Below are 22,861 nucleotides of genomic sequence, written 5' to 3'. Positions count from 1 at the left end.
TTCAAGTGTTGTGGACATGCTGAGTGTGACCAGGCCAACCCATCTGCATAAAGGGACAGGCATTAAGAGTCTATTTTTCCTGCATAGCTAACCAGAAAAATCTTGTGTTTCAGTCTCAAGCTTTGTTTCCTAACATTAGTGAGAAGCAGGTTGCTGCAGATGGAGAAACAATGAGAAGGGAGAATCTCAGGAACTCAGAAAAATGGAAGAAGATCTTCTGTATGACAGTGTTGGCAGGACTCCTAAACAAAAGGTTCCAGTCTCAAAAGCCTTTCAATGTATTCAAACAGTTCATTACACTCCTCACACTTTTCACTGATCATCAGGCAGTGGTGAACAGGAGAGGGCTGTTTGTTGCCATCTTCATTTGTTGAAAGGAAGCACTGTTCTCAGGCATATGCACACACACAGACTCAAAAGCTCCATGAGGGTGTGAATAGGAATGAACTCCCCAGAGTGTGGGAACTAACTTAGCTGCAAGGTATTATGCTCATTTATAACAGATAAGGAAGTAGGGGTTTCAGTTTGGTAAGACAGATGCAAAAGGCAGATAAATTAAAACAGGAGGATAAACCCACCACTTTTACACCAGCCCCAGAGAGCTCAAGATATTTTTCTTTTGTTAAATGTCCTCTTAAAATATCTTCACTTTTAAACTTTTTTTTCTATATGGATCACATTATAGAAAAATCCTAAAATAGCTGCAGAGGTATATATTTTGACAAAATCAGACCTTTTTCAAAAAACTGAAATTATGTGCTAAAATCTTGCCATTTAGGGGGGTTGCTTTCTGTTTCAAATTACCTGCCAACTCATATTATTCTCCGGCACAAATAGCTACATAGGAAAAGAAGATGGACTGAGAGCTGAAAAGTGCATATAAAAAGTTAAACAAGTAATAATTTCTGTTGGGCTGTTCAGGATAGCAAGGCTAGAAAGGTTAACAGTGGGGGGGAAAATATTTTTATAGAAGCTGTCATTCTAAGGAATTCCCAAAGACTTCATAAATTTCAGCTTATACATAACCTACACCTAGAAATGTTATTTTACTGCTGCAGAGACACCACATCAGGGATGCTATACAGCAATTTATTAATTGCATGCAGTAAAATTGTGCATGCATACAGAGAGAAGCAAGATGAAAAATTACATCCATCTGAAACCATGAGAATAAATTTATGGGTGCAGGGCATCTTTACAAATAAGCTTCTTTTAAACATATGTGGCAGCTAAAAACCAGAAAACAAACACAGCCTGTTCTCCATGGAGCTAACAACATTCGAAGGCTGCTGCAATGAAGCAAGTCATTCCATCATCTTCTCTGAGGACTGGCTCAGGCACCAGGAAATAAAGCTTTCCTAATGTTCTTTCATGTCCTGTGGCTGTTTATTTGTTTGGTTTTTGATTTTCGTCTGTCTTTTATGTCTGTTGGGAGCATTGTCTCCCCTGCCATTAACAGAATTGCACACAGGTTTTCACTCAACAAAACACCTACCTGCTCTGCAACAGAGGCAACTGAAAAGCAATTGTTGACTAAAGAAGATGTAAGCATTATTTGTCTACTTAGGATTTGCTAAAGATTGGTTTATAAAAGCTTGTGGTGCTTTTGACTGTGACTCAAATGCCACCTGAACCTCCTTTCTCTAGTCTTTAATCCTTTCTCTGTGATAGCTTTCAGGCTAAGGAGAGCTTCCTAGATTTTAATGACTTGATGATATGAAGTCACATGTGCCTGGGGACGGACCTGAAAAGCTTTAGTCTTGAATTATTCACTGATGATTAAAAAACTACCCTCATTTGATCCTTGATTCAGCAAACCTGCCTTATTTTAGAGAATTTGCAGAAAGTCAAGCTTCTCTGAAGAAAGCAGGATTCTGATGTAGGTTTGTTACATGCTGTCAGTTTTTCTGTGGCTGAAGAAGGATGGGTGAATATTCTGAGAGAAAATAAAAGGTACTGACTACCATCTCCTTATCAGTTCAGCACAGCTCCACACTCCCCACAAGGAAAATCCAATCCCTCTGTTCTATCAAAACTCCATCCAGATTGTCAAGGGACAACTGGGACAGCCACACTGTCAGGGAAGTATACACCAGATATAGCTGTACAGCCAAACCCAGAGATGTCTTCTGCTGCACTGCAGTCACAAGAGATACGTATTTCCTCCTATCACATCGATATGCAATGACAATGTCTCCCTCTGCTATTAGCATCAGGACAGATCTCTACCAATAGTACAAATGAAGGGGTAAAGAAGCCCTAGCACCCATCCTAGACCCAGTGATCCACCTGCAAGCAAACTTGATTGCACCAGGATCATCCTCTGCCTTTCAAGGAGATTCAGGTGTGTGGCTCTACCAAGCATTTCCATCTGGCATGCAGGTTTAATATCATCCCTGTGGTGTCAGCATCAATCATGGGTATGCTAGAGGCATTGTAGTGCTGCAGCTCTAGGACTCTAGCTGCAAACTATTTCATTGGGACAGGGTTCATAATTCCTGCCTTTTAGGATCCAGCCTCATCTAGGATGCTAAAGAATTTTCCAAGGCTGATCTCGGCCACCTCAAATGCTTAGAAGATTCTCTTTCCCTCCTTTGTAAACAAGGAATAGGCCCAGCTCACTTTGTTAACCTCCAGATGTATTTTCCAAGGCCACTTCAGACCAAGGACAAGATCACCAGTTCTCAAAAATAATTTTCTCTTTCCAGAAACTTCTGAAAATTCTACAACTTCAAAATGAGCTTCTAAAACAAGGGCAAAAATTCCAATTTATATCTCTCTCTTCTCCTGCTGAAATGTGTTATCTCTTGTTTATGTAAATAATTAAGATAGGACAGTTCCCACAGGAGAGGCTGAGGGATTTCCTGCTTTAGAACATCTGGTGGCTGATATTCAGGAGAACTTTTCCTGAAATACAGGAAAAAAAGGTAAATAAATCCTTAGTCCAACTTGCTCTCCTGCACCTCAGCAATCTTCTCTCTTTCTATTACTTGTGATGAGTATGTCTCATCAGCTAGAAGTTCTGTTTGAATCCACAAAACATCTAGCAATAGTTTTATTAAAACTATCATATCCTTCTCTGCTTTTGAATACCTGTTTTACTCCAAAAATCCTAGTTAAACTCTTACAATTAGTTCAAATTTTTAACCATTTGCCCAGATGGCATCTTTGAGCCCTGTCCTTTAGATCCAATCATTTGGATCAAGAAATGCTGAACAATAAGGAAACATTTACTCTTTAAAGCAGTAAAGGGGTAAAAAGGATCTATAATGAGACTCCAATCTGTTTTCCCAAAGAGTTTCTAATTCTTGACATCCAAATGACCTGAAAAGGCCTTCTGAAGAATGAACAAATATGGGCACTAACTTCACAGTTGGGTCTGATCTTTCTTAATAGGTTTCTCGGGGTATAAGAGAAAGACAAGATAATTTGGGAGGCAAATAGGGAATTTTGACTGTGCTTCATCACCCCTCAGTGATGCAGTGAGATTCTGATTTCATAAACTCTGAGGGAATTCATACCAGACCATTCAGGTGTTTCTCAGGGTATACAGAGGATTTTGATCTTTTCCAGTACCTGAGATAAATTAGTCATTCAAATCAAAAAGGTATCATTCCTATTTAAAGAAGATGAAGGAAAGATGTGATACAAGAATAAAATCTTTTGCAACTGTCATCCTCAGGTAAAGCTCCAGCATCAACAATTTCTCAGGCAAATCAAACCATTGCCTCTCAATTCATTTCTTAATTATAATAAGCATCAACTTCATATGTAATCAAAAGGCCCCATAAGACCCACTGACTTCATTGCTTTCCCATCACTGGTAAGGCTTTTGGGGGCTAAAAGGGGCTGCCTTCCCTGATGCTCAGAAGCCACACTTCTTTGATAATGATGTGCTGTATATCCTATAGCAAGGTGCTGGAGGGATTCCTTAAATAGGGGTAGTTGCTTGGCATAATCACATTCATGCAAGGAGAAGGAGTGGTTTCCTTGAGTCATTTCACTTATCTTCCAGTTATGGTGCTGATTCAGAGGTGTTTTTCTCCCTTCCCATGGCCGTTTGTCCTTTTCTGAGATGTGTTGTAGCAACTGTTGTCACTATGGTAAGAACACAGCTCCACAGCTTATTTAGAAAACTTCAGAAGCATAGAAAAATGCTGGTGAGAAGTCAAATGAGTTGTCTTCTGTTTGTGAATGGGCTAAGAAGCAGATTTTACAGAGTCCTTAGGATCCAATGACGTGTGTGATACTTACACTCAGCACTAAGGAATATCACCAGACTGGGGAAGAACCTCAAAGTAAACCTTCATCCTCCCTCTGATCTTCTAGTTGCTGCTGTCTCCTGTGCAGAAGTTGTCCTCAGGTACTGTACATTCAGCATATGCCCACCCATCCATAGGGCTCATATTCTTATATGCCCAAACTTGAACCCTGTCAGTCAACCTTTCACCTTTACGTGCGTTTGGAAGTACAAGCTGTGCCAAGTATGGCTTTTTCTCACCCCAGGATGTGCCTTCCACAAGTCCAAAGGCTTGCAGGGAAATCATGAGTCATGCTCTTGCACTGAAAAGAGCCTTCTGACAGAAATTCCACAATTCCCTGTGTCTGCATGCTCCTACCCTTACTTATACCCAAAGAACAGACTTGGTGACAAAGTGCAAGTCTTTTTTGGCACCTCACATCATCATTTCTCGTGGCCCACTGCTGCAGTGACCAGTGCTTCTCCAAAGCAGTGGCAAGGATAGGACCTAAAACCTTCATGTCCTCGCAAGGGCACTTACAGTGCAGGAAATTCTTTGGCTTTGGCTTTTCCCTGCCTTTATGTCTTCTTTAGAGCAATTTGTAACTTCTGTCCTTTTTCTGTCTCACATCTCCATCTTCTAAAAGAATCAGGAAATTCAACAGTCCACATTATGGAAAGAACTAATTATTTTAGCCTTTTTTTGTTTTGTTTTAAAATGTTTTTTTCTAATGTTCAAAAGCCAGTATGTTTTACCATCTGGCAGAGTTTAATAGCCTTTTTCATCAGCCAGGACAACTCATAAAGAACACAAATATTTTGCAATTACTCGAAGAGCCCTTGGAACGTATTGCTGTAAGTATACATTGGGGACGATTGCAGGGGATTGTTAGGAACAAAATAACTTAAAACAGATGATCAAACAGAAGGGCTTTTTCCAATCTTGATACTGTCCTAACTGAATTCCCCACAGGTGCACAACTTCGTAAGAATGAAGCCTCACTGGAGTACTAAAGCACAGAATGGTACATAAACTCAGAAACTCAGGAAGGGAAGTTTGAGATCTGATGATGATGACTTCACTGATTTTTCTTTGCATAAATTGTAAGCATAAGTCCTCCAGAGGGATTGCCCAACATCTTGGACAGTTTCTTCAGAGAGTATGGTACTACTTGATTTTGGGGAGTGTCAGCGTAAGCAACATGAAAGGACTAAGTTTCTTGTAGGCAAGTTGCTAACCCCATTTGATGGACCTCTTCATTTTTACCCAGAATTTGCTTAACAGGTTTATAAGTACAGGTATCAGGATATCATGTTGCAGAAATCAAGTGGTTGAGCAACCTTGACTAGATTTTGACTGCTTGAATCAAGGTCCTCTCACATTTTCACACTGCCATAGATGGTGAGGGTAAAGGGAGGCTGCAAAGGGGTATCAAGTGGTGCATATAGAGTGACTGATTGGAGCTGGGGGTATACACAGGGAGTGCATCAGATTTCTTTCTTATGATTATACATAAGGAAATTCTGCCTTGCTTTCTGTCAGAACTTCCTTCAAAACTAATTAAAATGCTGTGCAGACACTCATGCTTTCTGGCTGTTCTTCACTTCTTGAATAACCCAAAGTTCCTGATGAAGAAGAATCCACAGGGAGAGACTCCTGATCATGCAGTATGTTCATTTACTGAGAAAGCTGCCATAAAATGGCATTAGAGACAATGAAGCCTAAACTGCTGCAGCTGAAACTGCAGCATTCTTTGTTTTCTTTCCAGAGAAGCTGCTTTGTGAGTAGACCAAGCCATGCCTCTTTGTTCCAATAGCTGCTTGTTAGAAGTCTACAGGGAACTGGCAAAGCAGGGAGAGGCCTAAGTCTTGAGCAAGTTAAATATGCTTGACAGTGTGCAGTAGAGAGTAAGGAAACTTCAGAGCTAAGTGGCAATGAGACAGTAACAAGAAAGCTCCTTGCAGCTTACAAATGATGTGGGCAGGAAGTTCAGAAGAGATGCATGGACTCAGGGAGAGGCTCAATGCCACAGCAGCACACAATGAGGCTGCAATTGTAGTGCAAAAACGAGTTTTTTCAGAGGTAGATAGTAGATCAAAGGCATGCCCAGTGGTTAAAGTACAGCTGAGCTGCCCCTGTTGGACTTCTGTAGTCCAGGGATTTTTCAAAGAGCATGGCCAAAACAGTCACAGGTCCAGACATGCTCCTAACTATCAGCCTGCATGTAACTCTTGAAGACTTACCAGTTATCATGGTGGCACCCAAGGCATCATCATATTAAATGGGAATTTGACAGAAAAAAACATTTCCTAAACAGATGTAGATGGAAGATTTCTGAATGGATATTCTATTTGTTGAGAAAAAACAAGAAAAGGAGAAGAAAACAAAAAAAAAATATGAAAGTAAGATCTGGTTTCAGCAGTCCTGAGGATAAGGAACCTGTCCTACAAGTCCTGGTAAGTGGATATGTGACTGTTGTCCCACAGCATGATCCTGAGGAAGCTGATCTAGGAAGGAAAGCCAATCTTGCACCTCCTTTCCCTTCCCTCTGCAGAACTGTTACCCCAGCCAGAAGCACACATGGCTGCATTCACCCTCAGCATTTACCCTCGGTCTTTATGACCAGATGGCGTTATCCTCCCAGCCCATGGCCCTGCCACAGGGACAACATCTGTATGGATAATAATTAGCAAGCTCACATCCAGCTGAGGAAATCAGGGTACCTGAATACAGCTCCCTAGCACAGGGCCTACAACCAAACCTCAAGGCCTGCCACAAAGGTCTGTCTAAGCACATATTAACTCAGACAGCACCACTTGGCTATAAAACTGTCTCTGGTTTTGCATGCTGAAACAGAACAATACAAGCCAAAAACCAGATAACTAACACTGGCAGATGAGAGAGCTGTCATCAAAAGACTTTCAGAGTCCTTTCTGAAGGAAGTAAATAACCTAGTATGAATGGAGGGGAATACTTCAGCACAGCACAGGGATGTGACCTGCCTGGCATCACCCAGGAGGCTCAGAACAACCATCTCCTTAATTGTGCACAATGGTTTATGCCTTTCAGCAGAAAAGGGCTGTTAGGAGGAGAGCTGGGCATTCCCTCTTTCATGCTAAAAAGCATCCTCCACCCCAAACCCTCCCTGGGGTGAAAGGGCATTGTGGTACCTATAGCATCACTTTTCAGATGGGCCACAGCAACAGAGAGATCAAGAATTTGCACTTTTGTTTTGTTTTGTGGCTGGAATGAAACCCTAGTTCTATTGCTTCATTCTGTTGAGCAAATTTTCTACATCTTCTCTTTCAATTATTTGGATCATTTTTCCAGTTTACTTTCTTTAACTGTCACATAGCATGAGTATGCTATAATAGGTGCTAAATATTTTTGTTGTTGCTATTATTACTCCTTCACAGATGATGAGTCTGAAGAAAAGAGCAATACAAATACTAAAGAGATGCATCTCAGAATTTATTTTTGGGTACAAATATAATTTCTGTTTTCTGGCTATATGGTGACATTTATCTACAGAGGCTTGTGAGCCAGTCATCATGTAGCCAGCATGTTCTGTGCTCTGTGAGGATGCATCTTGTAGCTCTACATGGAAGGGACTGCAGCTTCCCAGTGAGGTGATTTTTGGTTTGTTTAGTTTTAATGGGAACTACAAGAAGAAGAAAAGTAAAAGAATCACTGAGGCTGGGAAGTAAAGAAAGCATTCAGATGTTGAGAATAGAAACTTTCAGTTCTACTTTCAATTCTGTCTCAATAGAGTTCAAGCAGACTTCCTCCAAAACGTCAGAAGTATCCCAAGATAAGAAATGCTACTTCTCACCCAGCTCCAAATTGCCAAAATGACTGTACTTACCAAAATGGATGGAGCTACCTATTGTAAGGCAGACACATATATTCCTCACATTGCTGACTGAGGCCTACTGAAAGGCTGGGACTTTTGCTTAGTGCCATACCACCAGCTATTTTTATAAAAATTTCAGCTCCCATTTTCTCTATCCCTGTGCTAAAGCCCACCCAGGATGTTCTGCTCCTGCTGTCCAGCTCCTCTGGGTTTGATTTGTAATGCATTAGAGAGAGTTGATAAACACAGGCATATGTGAAGAGCAACAGCAACAAAGAATCCTGCTTGCCTATGAAAGGCTTATTTAAACTGACGTAAATCTCGAGAAGATTCTGCTCCTGGGAGTGGAAGTGTCAGAACCAGCCATTCAGGCTTTTGCTTTACAATCTAGACAGGTTACAGGGTGATGAATGAGAGCTCTGAATCCACCAAGAAAGCTCTTGCGGGAAAACTTAACCCTAAACTCCACTCCTATAAAGATGCCCAGTGAAAGCATATTGAAAGCAAAATTTAAAATACACTACTAGATTTTCTATAAGATCTCTTACTTGAGTTGTGTTAGGAAAGCTGGAGAAGGAAGGGGCAGGGAGGGATACACTGTGTAGCAGTAGAATCAAGGAAGAATGGCTTTGAGCTTATAGCTTAGAGACAAGATAGACATTTTACCTTTCAAAGCACAGAGTAAGCAGTGACTTTATTTCACTGCTGCAGGTAAAGGATTTGGTTTATCTTTTCCTGATAATCCCACAGCTTTCTCCCGAGTTTCCTTCATAATTTTTGAAGTTCTGATTTTCTGTTTTAGTAATTTGATATTTGATTCCAAATGAGTAGTGTGGCTAACATTGATTTGCTCACTGTACTGCTTGGAACTTCATTATGTATTCATACCAGTTCAATTCCTTCCTGTTTGTTTTAATTTGCTAACATTTGCAGAAAGGGCTCTATATATAATTAATAAGGATGGAACCAATAGAGAATTGGTATTCCTAAGAGCCTAAGCAGGTCCCTTGTAGATCAATTGCTGGTTCTCAAATTCACTTGGTTACAAAATCATACAGTACTTTTTCCACACATCTCACTTGGGATCTGTGATGGGCTTGTTTGGAGATGAATGAACATGAGGTTATTGGCATAGGACCCTTGCCCCATATAAGAAAGCAAGGCAAGATATGTGTAATTAATTAGGATGGGGATTCCAGAGGGAGAAATTAAAGCTTCACTATTACAGCAGTCCTACCCTATCATGACAAATTATATTCTCTCCTTAAGTTTGCCATAAAGCAAGTATGGAAAGCACAGAAAGAGTTTTTATGGAAGGTCACTTCCATTTTGTGCTTTTCCTATCTTTTTCTGACACTGGCTTAAGATCTGGAAATCAGATTTACACAAATGCTGAATATTCACACCTTAATTGAAATACACTTTAACCAGCTCATCTGGGCGTTGAGGAGGAAGGCAACTTCCCCCCAAAATAATTACATCTTTGGGAATCAAAAATCAGATATCCGAAATCTACAGATAGATAGAATAAAAATACATAAAATTTGTGTTTCTCTGAGATTCAGTTGTCTCTGAATAGAAATAACAACTCTGTTATAATAATTTCTCGAAACTCACAGTGGCTTTGAGAACATGGAAATGAATAAGCACCGAAAATATCTGTAAGAAAATCAATTCTCTTTTTAAATAGGTTTGGATGGTGCAGATTAAATAAAGAAAAAGAACGCCCACTCTCTGAATACTGCAAATTTTTGTTTCCAGAACACTGATAAACCATTTTTATGCCTTTGCAGCTCATACACTGTTATTTATGTTTGTTATAAAAATGATGCACATTTGCATGCTAACCAGGTTTGTCCTTTCAATTCCTGCTCAGTGCCTGTTCAGTGAACCAAATTACAAGCACTCCTATTTTCCCACACAGTTTAAACCAAAAATGTGATAAATCTGCCATATCTCTTCCTCCTGATCTCATCTCTTTCAACAGCAAAGGGCTTCCAAAAATCTTAAGGGCAGAGAGAGAATATTTAGCTATGGGTTCTGACCTGCTGACCCCAGGTCCCTTTCTGTGAACATTAATACAGATCTGAAGCAGTAAAAAATGAATAAATTTGTGCCCACCTCAGCCAGAGCAGAAGAAAAGTGATTACAGTTCTTGTGCATCAAGTGGTACGCATTTCCTTTGTATTCCTTGCCCAGCTCTTCCATAATCTTATCCACATCCTCTTCTGTGAAGTCTGTAGTGCCCAAGGCAATGGATTCTCTAGTTAAAAACAAAACATACAACAGGGAAAACAGAAAGATACAGTGAGGAGTGTGATACATACCAAGGGAGAAGGACATGATCAGATATTGGCAAGAAGGACAGGCTTAAAATGTTATGGACATGCCTATCTGAGGCTATCAGAGACTCTCACTAACAGAATAGCACAGTAATATCCACAGCTGTTCCACAAAACAAGTTACCACAAGGCAACAGCCCTGAGATCTTCTTGCTCATCACCAGGGAAGTCTCAGCTCTGGGCACCTGCTGCTATTCTGCCCATCATCCCAGAAGAGGAATTCCTATTACAAGAGAGATGATGTTTTTTCCAAAAAAAAATTGAGAGGGTCCCCTGGGCCAGGAAGGAGAAGACTGAAAACTTTATGAGAAACCTACTGCTTCTCCCAACATTCACTCAGTAGCACTTGCTCTAAAATAGCCCTCAACATAAACTGGCAGTTTGGCAAGGTCAAGCACCCCTGCCCCACAGTCTGAACACCTTGAACAACACAAGAATGCAGAATCCTCTCAGACTCCCCTAGCAAACAGTCTGTCCCTTGTAACAGAGCAGCAATAAAAATAAAAATGTGGTACTCTGTGCAGTACCCACAGATAGGGAGTACTCATAAAAGGAGAAGTCTTATTTTTTTTCCCCTGTGCATTTCCTCTGTGTAACAGGCAAAACTGGGAGCACAGAAGATTAATAAAATGGGAAAACAGATCTGGACTCATTTGTAAATGTGCTTTTAATCCCTGACAAACACAGTTCATCACTGTTCCCTGTTTGCTGTACACACTCTTTTATCCACCTCCGAAATCCCTGCAGGGCTGCCTTTGAATCGGGATCATGTGAAGGATGGCAGTGAGGGCACTTACGAGGAGAGTGAAAAGAGGACCCAGAGGACAGGAGTTCCCTGCTCCCCCTACACTGATGGCTACCAGGGGCAGAGGGGAAGATGTAGAAAAGGGCCCTTACTTGAATTTAAAGGTCTCGCCAAGTTCTACCGCACTGCCAGGTGTGATCTCGAAAATCCCACTGAAAGGGTAGGGATGCCCTCCATAGGCAAACTCTGACAAGGAAAGAAACAGACTGTGAGTAATTGAATGAACGCCATGTCAGGAAAAAGTCTATGGCAGCTGTCTGCATGGCTCAACATCAGCACCAGGGGCTGGGCTATTGCCAAAATCTGTTTCAGCCAGACTCAGAAAGCTGTTTTTGCTGCCTGGTTACCTTTTGGACTGAGGATGCCCTCACAGCCTCCCTCTATGCTAGCACTACTGCTTTCCCACAGCACCAGGAAAACCCTCTGTCTCTGTCCCTATCTGAGTGGCTTTCTCTCAGTGGAAAGTTCTGCACTGAAGGCATCTGGATAAACTCTGAGAGGCTGCCAGTGGCGCTACTGAGCTGGAAGAAGCCGTTTCTAGAGTAGGGAGAAATTGAATCTTCCAGAGGGATTTACAGGCAGTGAGTGAGAAGTCTTTGCAGAAAGCCAGGCTGATTGCACTCTGCTGCCTCAGCACACAGGCCAGGCCAGGGAGTCCCTGCATGTCATACAGGCCACCCTGCATGGCCTGTGATCCTCACGGTGTCACACAGGCCATCTCACAGGGTCTGCGAAAGCCTTGGTGCTCAAGATGGAAATAACACCACAGGGGTTCTGGCTACTGCATGGCATTGCTTAAAATACCGTGAATAGCCAAGTCATTCCCATTTAATGCTGAAAAATGAAGCAAAGTCTGTGATGCTAGTTCATCCTTCCCCAAACTGCAGATGTTTTCCAGATCCCTTGACTTTTGAAATGGGTGGCTCTAATCAGCTTGTACCCCATCCAGACAATTTCAAAAGTCTTACATGACATTTTCCTTTTTTTGCAACGCTAGTTTCAAATCATCAGTTTTCAATATCTGGAAATCCAGATTCCAAGATTTCTGGACCATACACATTCATAAAGAACTACTAGAAAAAGGATTTTTCCTAACAGGGAATCAGCACAAGCCCATCTTCAGGCCTTAAGACAACCCCTGACCCACCTCTCTTCCGCCTCCCTCGTTTCTCCCATTCCCCATCCCACTTCTTTTATCTTCACTACAGAATGGCTTTCCAGCATTGCTCCTCCTATCCACCATCCTGCTACACACCTGCACGAGTTACACAGGCTGCAGTTACAGGCTGAACAAGAAGGACTACATGGTTCATAACAGACCTGCCTCATTTTCTCCTAGACTCCGCCATGGACTCTGAAAAGAGAATTGGCTGAGTTTTTCAGTTTTTATTCCTCAAAACATTCCTTGCCAAAAGCTGTGAGTTTGAGATGTTTTGTTCCATAACAGACCAGCCATACAGTTGTCCCCATGTTCTGCAGGTAGTAAAAGGGAACTTCATACCTCTGCCGTAGATCTCAATGCCGGAGTGGAAGACACCAATCCCCAAGGTGGAAGTGTATTCATTTATCCAGTACTACAGTAAGAGAAAAGCCACATTGGGAAGCATTAGTGGAAAAGAAACACATGGTCTTGGTATAGGGTGTATCCCCCATCTCCCCAACTCCTCTTAAGGAGAAGAGTGAGTTTGAAATTATCTTGAGACAAACAAATTGAGATCTTACAGGCAAACAGAAGTGGGCACTGTGTTTATTCATTTGGATTGGATTAGCTCTCCGAAAAATGCTCAACTAACCCTTTCCACCAAAGGTAAAAACCTGTATTAAGATACAACTAGGCCTGAACCTGGATCAACCCAGCTGCTATGGGATGTGTGATTATTTATGTATCTTCTCACTAACACCTGACACTGAGTCAGTTTTTTCAATTCACTTGCCTTATTTAATCTTCAAAATCTTCAGTAAGAGAATCCCCAATTATTTTCCACACACCTTGTAACGTCACCTCCTAGCATCCCTACTTATTAGTATGGTTTTAGGCAAAGAGATCATAGAGCTGGAGATTTGGTGCCCCAATAGGTCAGACAAATTTTCAAGAGGAGCTGCTAAGTGACTGCACTGCTCTGGAGCCCAGCATTCCCCCGTTACGTTTGGAGCAGAGAAACACTGCAGTCCATTGCATGCATGTGATGCTCCTCCACCAAGCACTGCGCGGGGCCTGCTTCCACCACACCGTGAAGGACAGTGCAGACACCCAAACAATTCCCAGATAAGCTAATTCTGGAGTAAGAAGCTGTACAGCCATGCCAGGGCAGTGCTGCATTGGAGATAATTAGCCCTGCTCAGCATCAGTGTTTATTAGGTCAGCTGCAGAGCTGCACTGCTACAGAAATGATATTTTCAGGCACTGAGGAAACTGCCCATGCCTGGTTATATTTACAGTTCACTTACAGCTGCTGTGCGGTGAAGATACATCTTCTAGTAACTCAGAGCAACTAAATTCTGGTTTTAATCTAGCACTGTGAGGAAAATGAGTGTTGTTCACTTGTTCCTGTACAAGGACATGACAAGCTCATTAAACTAAAATTCTCTTCTGGGTCTGGTAGCAGCTTCTTGTGGAACCAGAACGAGCTGCACCTTTCCTGTGTCTGGTGTCACTGAGCTGCCATGGTATGAGTAAGAGCCCCTCTGCTGTCAGGCAACCAGAGGTCTGCCATACTCCAACTACTGGGTTTGTACTACTTGCTTATGTATTTATGATGACTGCAGTAGCTCTGTAAGTCACCTGAAAATGTTTTCTGCAAAACCACTGCTACTGTGAAAAAACACAGTAGCTTTGATATGAAAGCCACAGTCCCAAGCCTGACTTAATGTATGGCTAATCTTGATATCTTAAACCATATCCCCAAAAATGCTTGCCTCTGGCAGTACAGCAGTTCCATTTCCCTCCAGAAAAAGCTGTAATTCTTCTTGTTCTGTGAGTTTATCACAAATGATGTATTGTTGCAGGAGAGCAGCAAACTGCCTGACCCCAGCTGGACCTCTGGCCACTGCTCTCTGCAGACCTTGTACAACCTCCATTTACTTCTTCACTTGAATTATGCAAACTGCTGCTTTTAGGGTCAGGTAGCTCTCAGCCTCTGCCAGTTGGGACAGCACATTAGCAGTGAACCCTGGGTTGAACACCCTGCCTGGTATTTAGGGGCCCTTGCCTTCTGCTGCCCTTCCCCACAGTTCTGTTACCTAGTTCTCTGCAGCAGGAATATCCCTACTCCAACTGGGGAAGATGCTAGAGGTGGACATCACACATGACACCATGGGACAAAAGCCTGTTTCCCCTGGACACAAAACCCGCCATTGAGTTCCTGAATCTCCCACATTGAATAATAGAATCCTTAAGGTTGGAAAATATCTTAAAGATCATCAAATCCAGCCATCAGTCTAGCACCACCACCACTAAACCATGTCCTTAATACCATATCCCCTCATTTTTAAAGTACCTCCAAGGATGGCAACTCCACCATTTCCTTGTACAGTCTGTTCCAATGCTTGACAAACCTTTCTGTGAGGATATTTTTCCTAATATCTGTTCTGAACCTCCCTTTACACAAGTTGAGGTCACCTCCATCCTGTCACTTGTTGCCTGGGAGACCAACCTCCACCTCACTACAGCCTCCTGTCACCTATTTGTAGAGAGCAATCGGGTCTTCCCTGAACCTCATTTTCTCCAGGCTAAACACCCCCAGCTCCCTCAGCTGCTCCTCATAGCACTTGCTCTCCAGACCCTTCACCAGCTCCACTGCCCCTCTCTGGACCTGCTCCAGCCCCTCAGTGTCTTTCTTGTACTGATGGGCCCAGAACAGAGCACAGGTTTGAGGTGTGGCCTCATCAGTGCCAAGTACAGGGGGACAGTCACTGCCCTGGTCCTGCTGGCCACACTGTTCCTGATACAGGCCAGGGTGCCATTGGCCTTCTTGGCCACCTGGGCACAGCTGGCTCATGTTCAGCCATCTGTTCACCAGCACCCCCTAGTCCTGTTCTGCTGAGCAGCTTTCCAGTCACTCATTCCCTGGATTAAAGCACTGCCTGGGGTTGTTGTGACCCAAGTGCAGGACCTGGCATTTCACATTACTGCACCTCATATGATTTGCCAGAGCCCATTGATCCAGCTTGTCCAGATCCCTCTGCAGAGCCTTCCTGCCCTCCAGTAGATCAACATTCCTGTCCAACTTGGTGCTGTCTGCAGACTGACTGAAGGGGCACTCATGGGTTAATGCCTCAGATAGTCTCAGGTAGACTCAGAGAGCTTCAGAGAAACACGAAACAACTCCCAGATGATGTGGTAAGTAGGTTGTCTTCTTCCCTCAGGCTGAGCTATTGTCTCACGGCAGTAATACAACCAAAACATGCCCAGGTCACGCCAGCTGCTTTGCTTAGAGAAGCAACTAATAGGAAGAGAAGGGAGACTTTTTAAATTGGAAATACTCTTGCCAGTTATCAAAATCAGGGCTATCTGCAGAGCCTCATCTGCTTCAGGCTTTGTATTTCAAACAAGGAAGTTACACCAAAAGCCACTTGCAGCTACAGCTCTTTCTTCTTCCGTAGTAAAGATTATGTTGGATCCAAAACAAGAACCAAACAAGCAAGAAAGAAAGTGTCTCCTTGATTGACTACTTGTTAGAGTAATGCTCTGAGACTTGACCACCTCATACATGCAGAGCACTCTCAGATCACAAGCCTGCCCTGTCCCCCAAGCACTCTTTTTCGAAGCACAGAATTTCTGCCCCTGCAACCCATCCTGCCCAACTCCAGGAGCAGAGAGACAGGCTTCAGGACAGCTCTGAAAACACAAACAGTGATGAGGAGGCTCCTCCAAATATACAGAAGAGAGGAGAAAAAGTGTTTGGCTGATGCCAGGTGTTGCAAGATTATGACCATCATAATGGTGTATAATGTATAATGTTGTATTTAAATGGTATATTTTTCAGTATTAATTCATTTAAATGAGCTGTTATGGACTGATGGGAAACAACCTCAGCCATACCTGAATTTGAACTAACAGAAGCTATCCGGATTTAGTACCTTCTTTCAAATAATTTCCATCACACAAGAGTCTTACTGAAGTGGGGTCTGATTTGCATCTTGGTTCTATTGATAAAATACTGATATGACCTACTAGCAAAACTGAAGTGCGAGGCAGCTCTGAATCATGGCTGTACTGTCCTCATCTCACCCCTGTCTCCAGGGTGCGGTAGAGTCTGCCTCCAGTGTGTGACTGAACTCACAGTGAACGCCTCAGAGCACTTTGGCGCAGCCCCCGGCTTGTCTCAGGAGGAAGCTATGCTAAAGTGAACATGTCAGCCACTTGCTGAGCTGGAAAAAAGAATCCAAGCCAGATTTGAAACCAGGTTTGTACACACATGCACAAGTTGGCCTTGTTTTCCAAGGGGTTCACAATTCTGAGCATAAGAGCAGCAGCAACAGTCAGCAAATACTCATCTCTGGAGTAAATTGGTTATTGCTTAGATTAAAAACAAAAATCTGCAGCCTGTTCAGTCAGATGAAAAGAGCCAGGGAACCGAATACAGCAGTATCTTAAAGGGAGTTGTGATTCATGCATGCATCACATACTGCCTGGAAATCATGCCCTAAACCATACACAGAGGGACTTGGAGCATTCTCTCATTTCCATCTTCAACTGAGACTGAGAACAGCTCAGATGATAATAACAGAGGCAGGGAGGAAGGCTAACCAGGCTATAATCATAACAGCAACAGATATCCCAGAACTCAAAATTCAAACCCAGAGAGGAACCTCTGCATTTAGTTTGTAGTGTATTGGTTAATAGTTTTTAATGAAGGACCCTGATGAAGTAGAATTTGAAAATGTTCAGGTTTTATTCAGGTTTTCCCTGATTTTCTATTGGTTTGGTTCAGAGATCAGAATAACCGGTGAGATATTTTAGATTCTGGGAGACACTCTAAGTCAGTTCTTGTGTTATTCACTTCATTTATCCATCACACAGATGTAGAAGTGTATATGAGAAGAGGTAGAAGCAGATGATGTGATACTTATAGATTATATTGTCCTGGGAGCTTTCAGAGCAGGAATTCCCAGGAACTCATGCCAGAAACATGAGTTCCCAGATAGAAGAGGCCCATCCATGCAACCACTAACTTCCACCACCAACTAATACTGTATTATAACACTGAAGTTTCTGTCACTAACTCTCTCTTACCTACCTCAGACCTACCTCATTACTTTCCATGGCGTGTCACCGAAATCTTTCCTGCATCAATGTGCTGAGCAGTTTAGCTAAACAGCCCCCCAGCTACTGGAGACAAGACCTTTTCTATGAGTATCTCAGGTATTCTGAGCCCTTGATATTTTCTCTGAGCAGCCAACACACTAAGCAATATTCCATTTATTTCTCCAATGCTTACTGGATATTCCACTCCACCAGATCCATCCACTACTGAACAGATGCTAATGTTCCTTATGATCGGTATGAACATATAGAAAATAAATCCACGAGTTTTTAATTAGATCTGATTTCAATAAATAGTTGCAAACTCGGAGTACCCAGTGTCATAGATCATTGCCAAGAGCTCTACTCTTCACCAGGTATCACACACAGGCAATGTCTGTGCCAAGATACCAGGCTAGAGAGAGCTTGGCTCTGACCTCATCTGGTGCTCTGATGTCCAGGTATGACCACACACTACTGTGATCAAAGCACCTTTACCAAGGATAGGTGCAGATGAAGAAACATTAACTTGTCTGTCTCTCTTCTCAAAGCACCATCTTGCATGTAATTCAGAAGGATTACTTCCTTTTCCCTGTGATTTTTCTGGCAGAGCTTTGCTTCTAGGAGAAAGGAAAAAAGAATTCTATGCAAACATTGCTGGGGAGCAAGGAGCATGTTAAGGGGCTCGTATCAGGTCCCATAAGAGACTGTCAGCCCTACCACCTGAGTTTGATTTTAATCCTTTCCTTCTTGAGGCCCAAGTTACACACTGTACTTGGCCCTTTACAGGGATGCCTCCTCTTTATAGGATGGGGGATCTGGTTTGCTGAAGAGACCCTTGGCCCAACAGATCCAAGTGGAGGACACCCAGAGCAGTGCTTGTCCCTGCAGTCAAGTTACCTAAGCAGCCTCCTGAAGACGTGCAAAGGACTGTGTGCACTGACAAACACACTGCTCAGTCACATCTCAAACACCAAGAAAATGCTCTGCAGTGTTAAATCTCAACACAAAAGGCAGTCTTTTAAAGGCAACATCAAATTGATGCATGAGACCAGCTAGGGAACATCAAAGTAATACCTCAGCATTATGTCCTGAGATGCATTGATCCAGAAATTTGAGAGCATGAAAGATAAAACTGGAGGGGAAAGCTAGAGAACAGCATTTCAGGAAACCAGCAAGTAAAATCTCAGCTGTTTACAGCATACAGCCATCAGCTTCAGAAGGGTTTATTTCCCCAGTTCTTTCTAAATCAACATCCAGAATCTTGGGCCCACAGAGGTAGAAGGAGAGGGCCCATAAAAGATCACAGATTATTCCCTAAGTGAAGGGGGGAAGGAAGCTTTACTTCAACTATAGACATGCAGGACAAGGGGCTTCCTGCAGATCCAGGGCTCTTCAGTCATATTGCAGCAGTGCTCACTTCTGTTCCATGGCCCCAGGCATGCACACAGTCCTGCAATATGTCCCAGTCCTTCTGCTGTTCACCCCTTCTGCCCTGGAGCTCTGGTGATAAAAATTCACTGTCATGTGGGATGACATCAAATATTTCATCATGGCTACTGTTAGAAAGTTTTCTTTTGCAATTGGGTGAGACCCAAGCTCATTTCAGTGTGACCCATGTCTCTTACACTCCATTCTCCAGGGGTCCAAGGCTTGCACATTCATCAAGTCTAAAATGCTATTTTCCCAATAATAGTGTGAATACAGATTAAGTGGGAAAGGGCTTAAATACATGTGGGCACTACAACAACTAAATAAAGCTTAACAGAATATTGAGGGGTGACGACACATACCTGTCTTTGGTACTTCACACCTGGGAAAAGCTACCTGGGTGGGTCCTCACTCCAGCACACACAGGATATAGTTCTTCCCAGCTGGAGGATCACCTCCTATGTCAGGTCCTCTTCGCTGTTGGCAAAAGCTATTAATCTGCATGTCATGGACATGGGTGTGAAAGTCCATCAGGTAACTCCAAATCCAATCAGCCAAAAGCACCTGCTTGGTCAGGTATGTTAACTTTTGACTACAATTCCAGACAGTGTTAAAGAAACAAAATGCTGCAAGGATGTCTGTGTTTACAAACAGGCACAACCTCCAGATGCAGTAGGCAATTACTTTCAAGTATCAAGAAAAACAGTTCCCAGGGTGTAGACATTGGCCTGCTTGCAAATAACTCGACTGGCAGAACTGATTAAAGCTCAGGAACGACAGGTTTTCTTCCAGGAGAGCATTCTCAAATACCAAGAAATCTGCAGCGTCAGTGCAGCAAGAGAGCTTGCTGTAGCTCTGATGAGGCAGGGATACAGGGTGACACAAAGACCCCACTCAAGAACCCCACTTCATACTCAGATTGGGGCAGGAGAACTGGCTGAAGAACAGACGTCTGAGGAGCAGAGTCACAGAAAGGAGAAAAATACAAGGTATCCTTTGGCATGCAACTGCCTCTGCTCTGCTGCATATTGAATGAAAGGAGCTTCTGCCAGAGATACTTCTCCACCCAGGTAAATTCACTCTAATAGAACAGGGATTTCCTAGGAAACAACAGCCTGATACTTAAAACTGATATTGCTAAGCATATTCCCCCATGCAAACCCACAAATACCAGGAGAGGAGACCCAAGGCAAGATGCTCAGCTGCAGCCTTAAGAGGAATGAGAGGCCAAGCCTCTGTGGGACTGCAGCAGCCAACTCTGTCTCAGCAGGTCTTCTATTTCAGCCAAGTTCTGCTCTGTAAAGGACCTTTTCCTCTCAGTTTGGGTTAAACACATTCCTTGGCTGTCTCCTCAGGAAGAATTTCTTCAGTTTACTGTGGCTTTTCAAAATTTATTATAATATGCATCTGAATTGCCTGATGCATGAGCCAACAATAAAACCTTTACAATCAAGAAGCGTAAAGAGCTTATTTCAGAGGCTTCTAAAACGCTGTGTGTGGATTAAAAACTGATGCTGCTGCTGAGAGAGATTGGAAATCTACTTATGCTTCGATGTTGTGACGCAATGCAATTTTACTGGAAGAATATGAGGACAGAAGAAAATATTCATCATGCTGTGGAAAGGAAACAGTAAGCATTTCAGAAAACTTTTGTGTGTATTCAGAATATTTTTAATTAAAAAAATAATTAATTAATTTTTAAAAATTAATTAAAAGTCACAAACAAGATTTAGCTGTGACAACGGGATACTGCCAGCATTTCCACTTACAACCTCATCCTGTAAATGGCAGGCACAGTTCTAGCTCAGTATCCTGGTACTACTTGAAGTCTCTTACCATTTTCTGCTTTCTCCATTACTGTTTACATTTTCTACCCTGTTACACTGCTGGCAGGTGCTGTCCTGAGCAGAACTTCCTTCCTGCAGCAACATCTGTGAGGTGTTTACAAGTTTACTGCTGTGTATCCTTGGCCTCGAGGCACGCACATCTGAAGCTGCCTGTGAGCTCTGTGTTAAATACAGTTCTCTTGTTGAGGAGAGCCAACACTCATCCAACTCATGTTGCAGTGCTTGAGTGAGAACCTGTCCTGCCATAGACATAGGGCAACTTGCTGGCTAAAATGAACAACTGTTTTCTGTCCCTGCAGAATGACCCTGTCTCTTCTGTTTGTAGATTCACACAAAGCCATCCCACCAGGCCAAGGGTTTGTCACACCAGTCATGACACTAATGGCCCATCTTGGCTGCCTCTGTACAGAACACAGTATTTATAGCAGACTGTTTACAGCTTTTACAAGAAGCAATATGCCATTTTTCCAACCTCCACCTGTTTCCCTAAACTTCATTACTGACTGTGCCTGAAGGAGTCAGCTCAGTGAGCCAGGGTGGGACTGGGGACGTCAAACAGAAGTCACTGAGGGGGAGCTGCTGGAGCATGTGCCAGTGCCAAGAGCCTGTCCCCACACGGTAATCTTATAAGCAGCCATGAAGAAAGATTATCCATGCTATTGCACACCCCTTTACATGCTGTATCCCCTTAGTTTGGACAACTTTTAGGAAAATCTTCATCTCAAGTATATAAAGCCAGAAAAAAAAGCACATCCATTTTCAGGATTATACTGAAATACATTCACTCATGGAATGTGCCTGAGAAACGCACATATGTTAGTAACTTAAAGAAGTGATAATACCTTTGCCTTAGATGCATTCACAATGACAAATTGAGAGGTATTGAAAAAGAACAGCAACAAAGTGATCAGAGAAGTGGCAAGGCTGACATCTAAGAATTAATTCAGAAGAGCTAATAGCTTGGCAAATCAATGACTGTAAATGACAAATCTGCAAACATTTGAAGGGCTGACATGAATTATGGGAGAATGCTTCTTAAGAATGATACAAAAGATTCAAGTAGGAGCAACATACTCCATTTAAAAAGAAGAGAGACTTTGACTAAATGCTTAGAAGTTTCCTGGCAGCAAAAAAAGAACAAGAAAACATTTGTGTGACTCAAAGCCAGATACTGGGAAAGGCTTAGTGTGCCTGTGCAAGACAGAGTAGTGAATGGTCTGAAATGTTTTGCTCTGCTAATGTCAAGGAGGCTGTTAACATCCTTGGCTGAGCATATTTCAGATGCTGCACACCTATCTGCATTGTGAGCCCTCACCCTAGACTGTCAATAAGTAGGCTTCCCTTCAAAGAGGATTCAGATGAGTTGAAAAAAAAAAAATGCAAGGGAGATAAGTACCCGACAGCTTGGACAGGAGTTCATCAGGAGCTGTCTGAAGCACTGTGCAGATGCTTTGGCTCTGGAACTAGATTGACCCTGACATATCTGGTAGGGTCAGCAATATGGCTTTAGGGCTCTCTGCCCTTCATCTTGCAGAAAGGAATTAACTGAGAACTGTAATAACAAATAGGGCTGTTAAATGATTTTTCAGATGTGCAGTAATGCTGCAGCCTTGCTCAGACCAAGAAACATTAATGTCTCCTTTTCCTTGTTGGTAAGGATCCCTTGCTGTCTTCTGTGGACCTGTAGCAGTATGCTGAAAAGCACAGTTCATCTCTGCTTTGGCAGACTATTACCAGAAATTTGAACTTCAGTCTTTCAACCCTAATCACCAGCCATAACTTCTCCATCAAGGTGATTCATGCACATGTAAACAGCCCAGCAGAAAAGAGTGAGAGATTCATGCCACCAAATAAACCAGCAGCTAAGACTTTTCTACCAAAGGCTTGTCTATATCCCTGCTCAGGTTCCTGAATTTCTCTTCCATGATAGCAAAATGCTAATATGACACTGATTCTTCCTTATTGACTTGCCTTCCTTTGGAATGTTCCTGCCTTGGCAAACACAAACACCTACTTAACCTTTGGTTAACCCAGGCACACCAATAGTCCATGGCTGACCACCCGAGGCAGATTTCTTGTGATCTCTTCTTGGTTTTCT

General features: G+C 42.7%; 1 protein-coding gene across 1 annotated transcript in view; it reads right to left on the bottom strand.

Annotated features, from left to right (window-relative positions):
- Positions 1 to 22,861, bottom strand: part of LOC107205620 (deubiquitinase DESI2-like) — a 54,214-nt gene that overhangs the window by 8,847 nt on the left and 22,506 nt on the right. Inside the window, exons 2-4 of the mRNA XM_015630214.3 lie at positions 12,743 to 12,815; positions 11,334 to 11,427; positions 10,216 to 10,357 (exon numbers count right to left, since the gene is read on the bottom strand). Of these exons, the coding sequence (XP_015485700.1) occupies positions 10,216 to 10,357; positions 11,334 to 11,427; positions 12,743 to 12,815 (309 nt within the window). The remainder of the gene's footprint in view (positions 1 to 10,215; positions 10,358 to 11,333; positions 11,428 to 12,742; positions 12,816 to 22,861) is intronic.

This window comes from Parus major, chromosome 5 (genome assembly GCF_001522545.3).
Source record: "Parus major isolate Abel chromosome 5, Parus_major1.1, whole genome shotgun sequence".
In the NCBI taxonomy this organism is placed as follows: domain Eukaryota; kingdom Metazoa; phylum Chordata; class Aves; order Passeriformes; family Paridae; genus Parus; species Parus major.
This window is presented reverse-complemented; position numbering and strand designations above follow the sequence as displayed.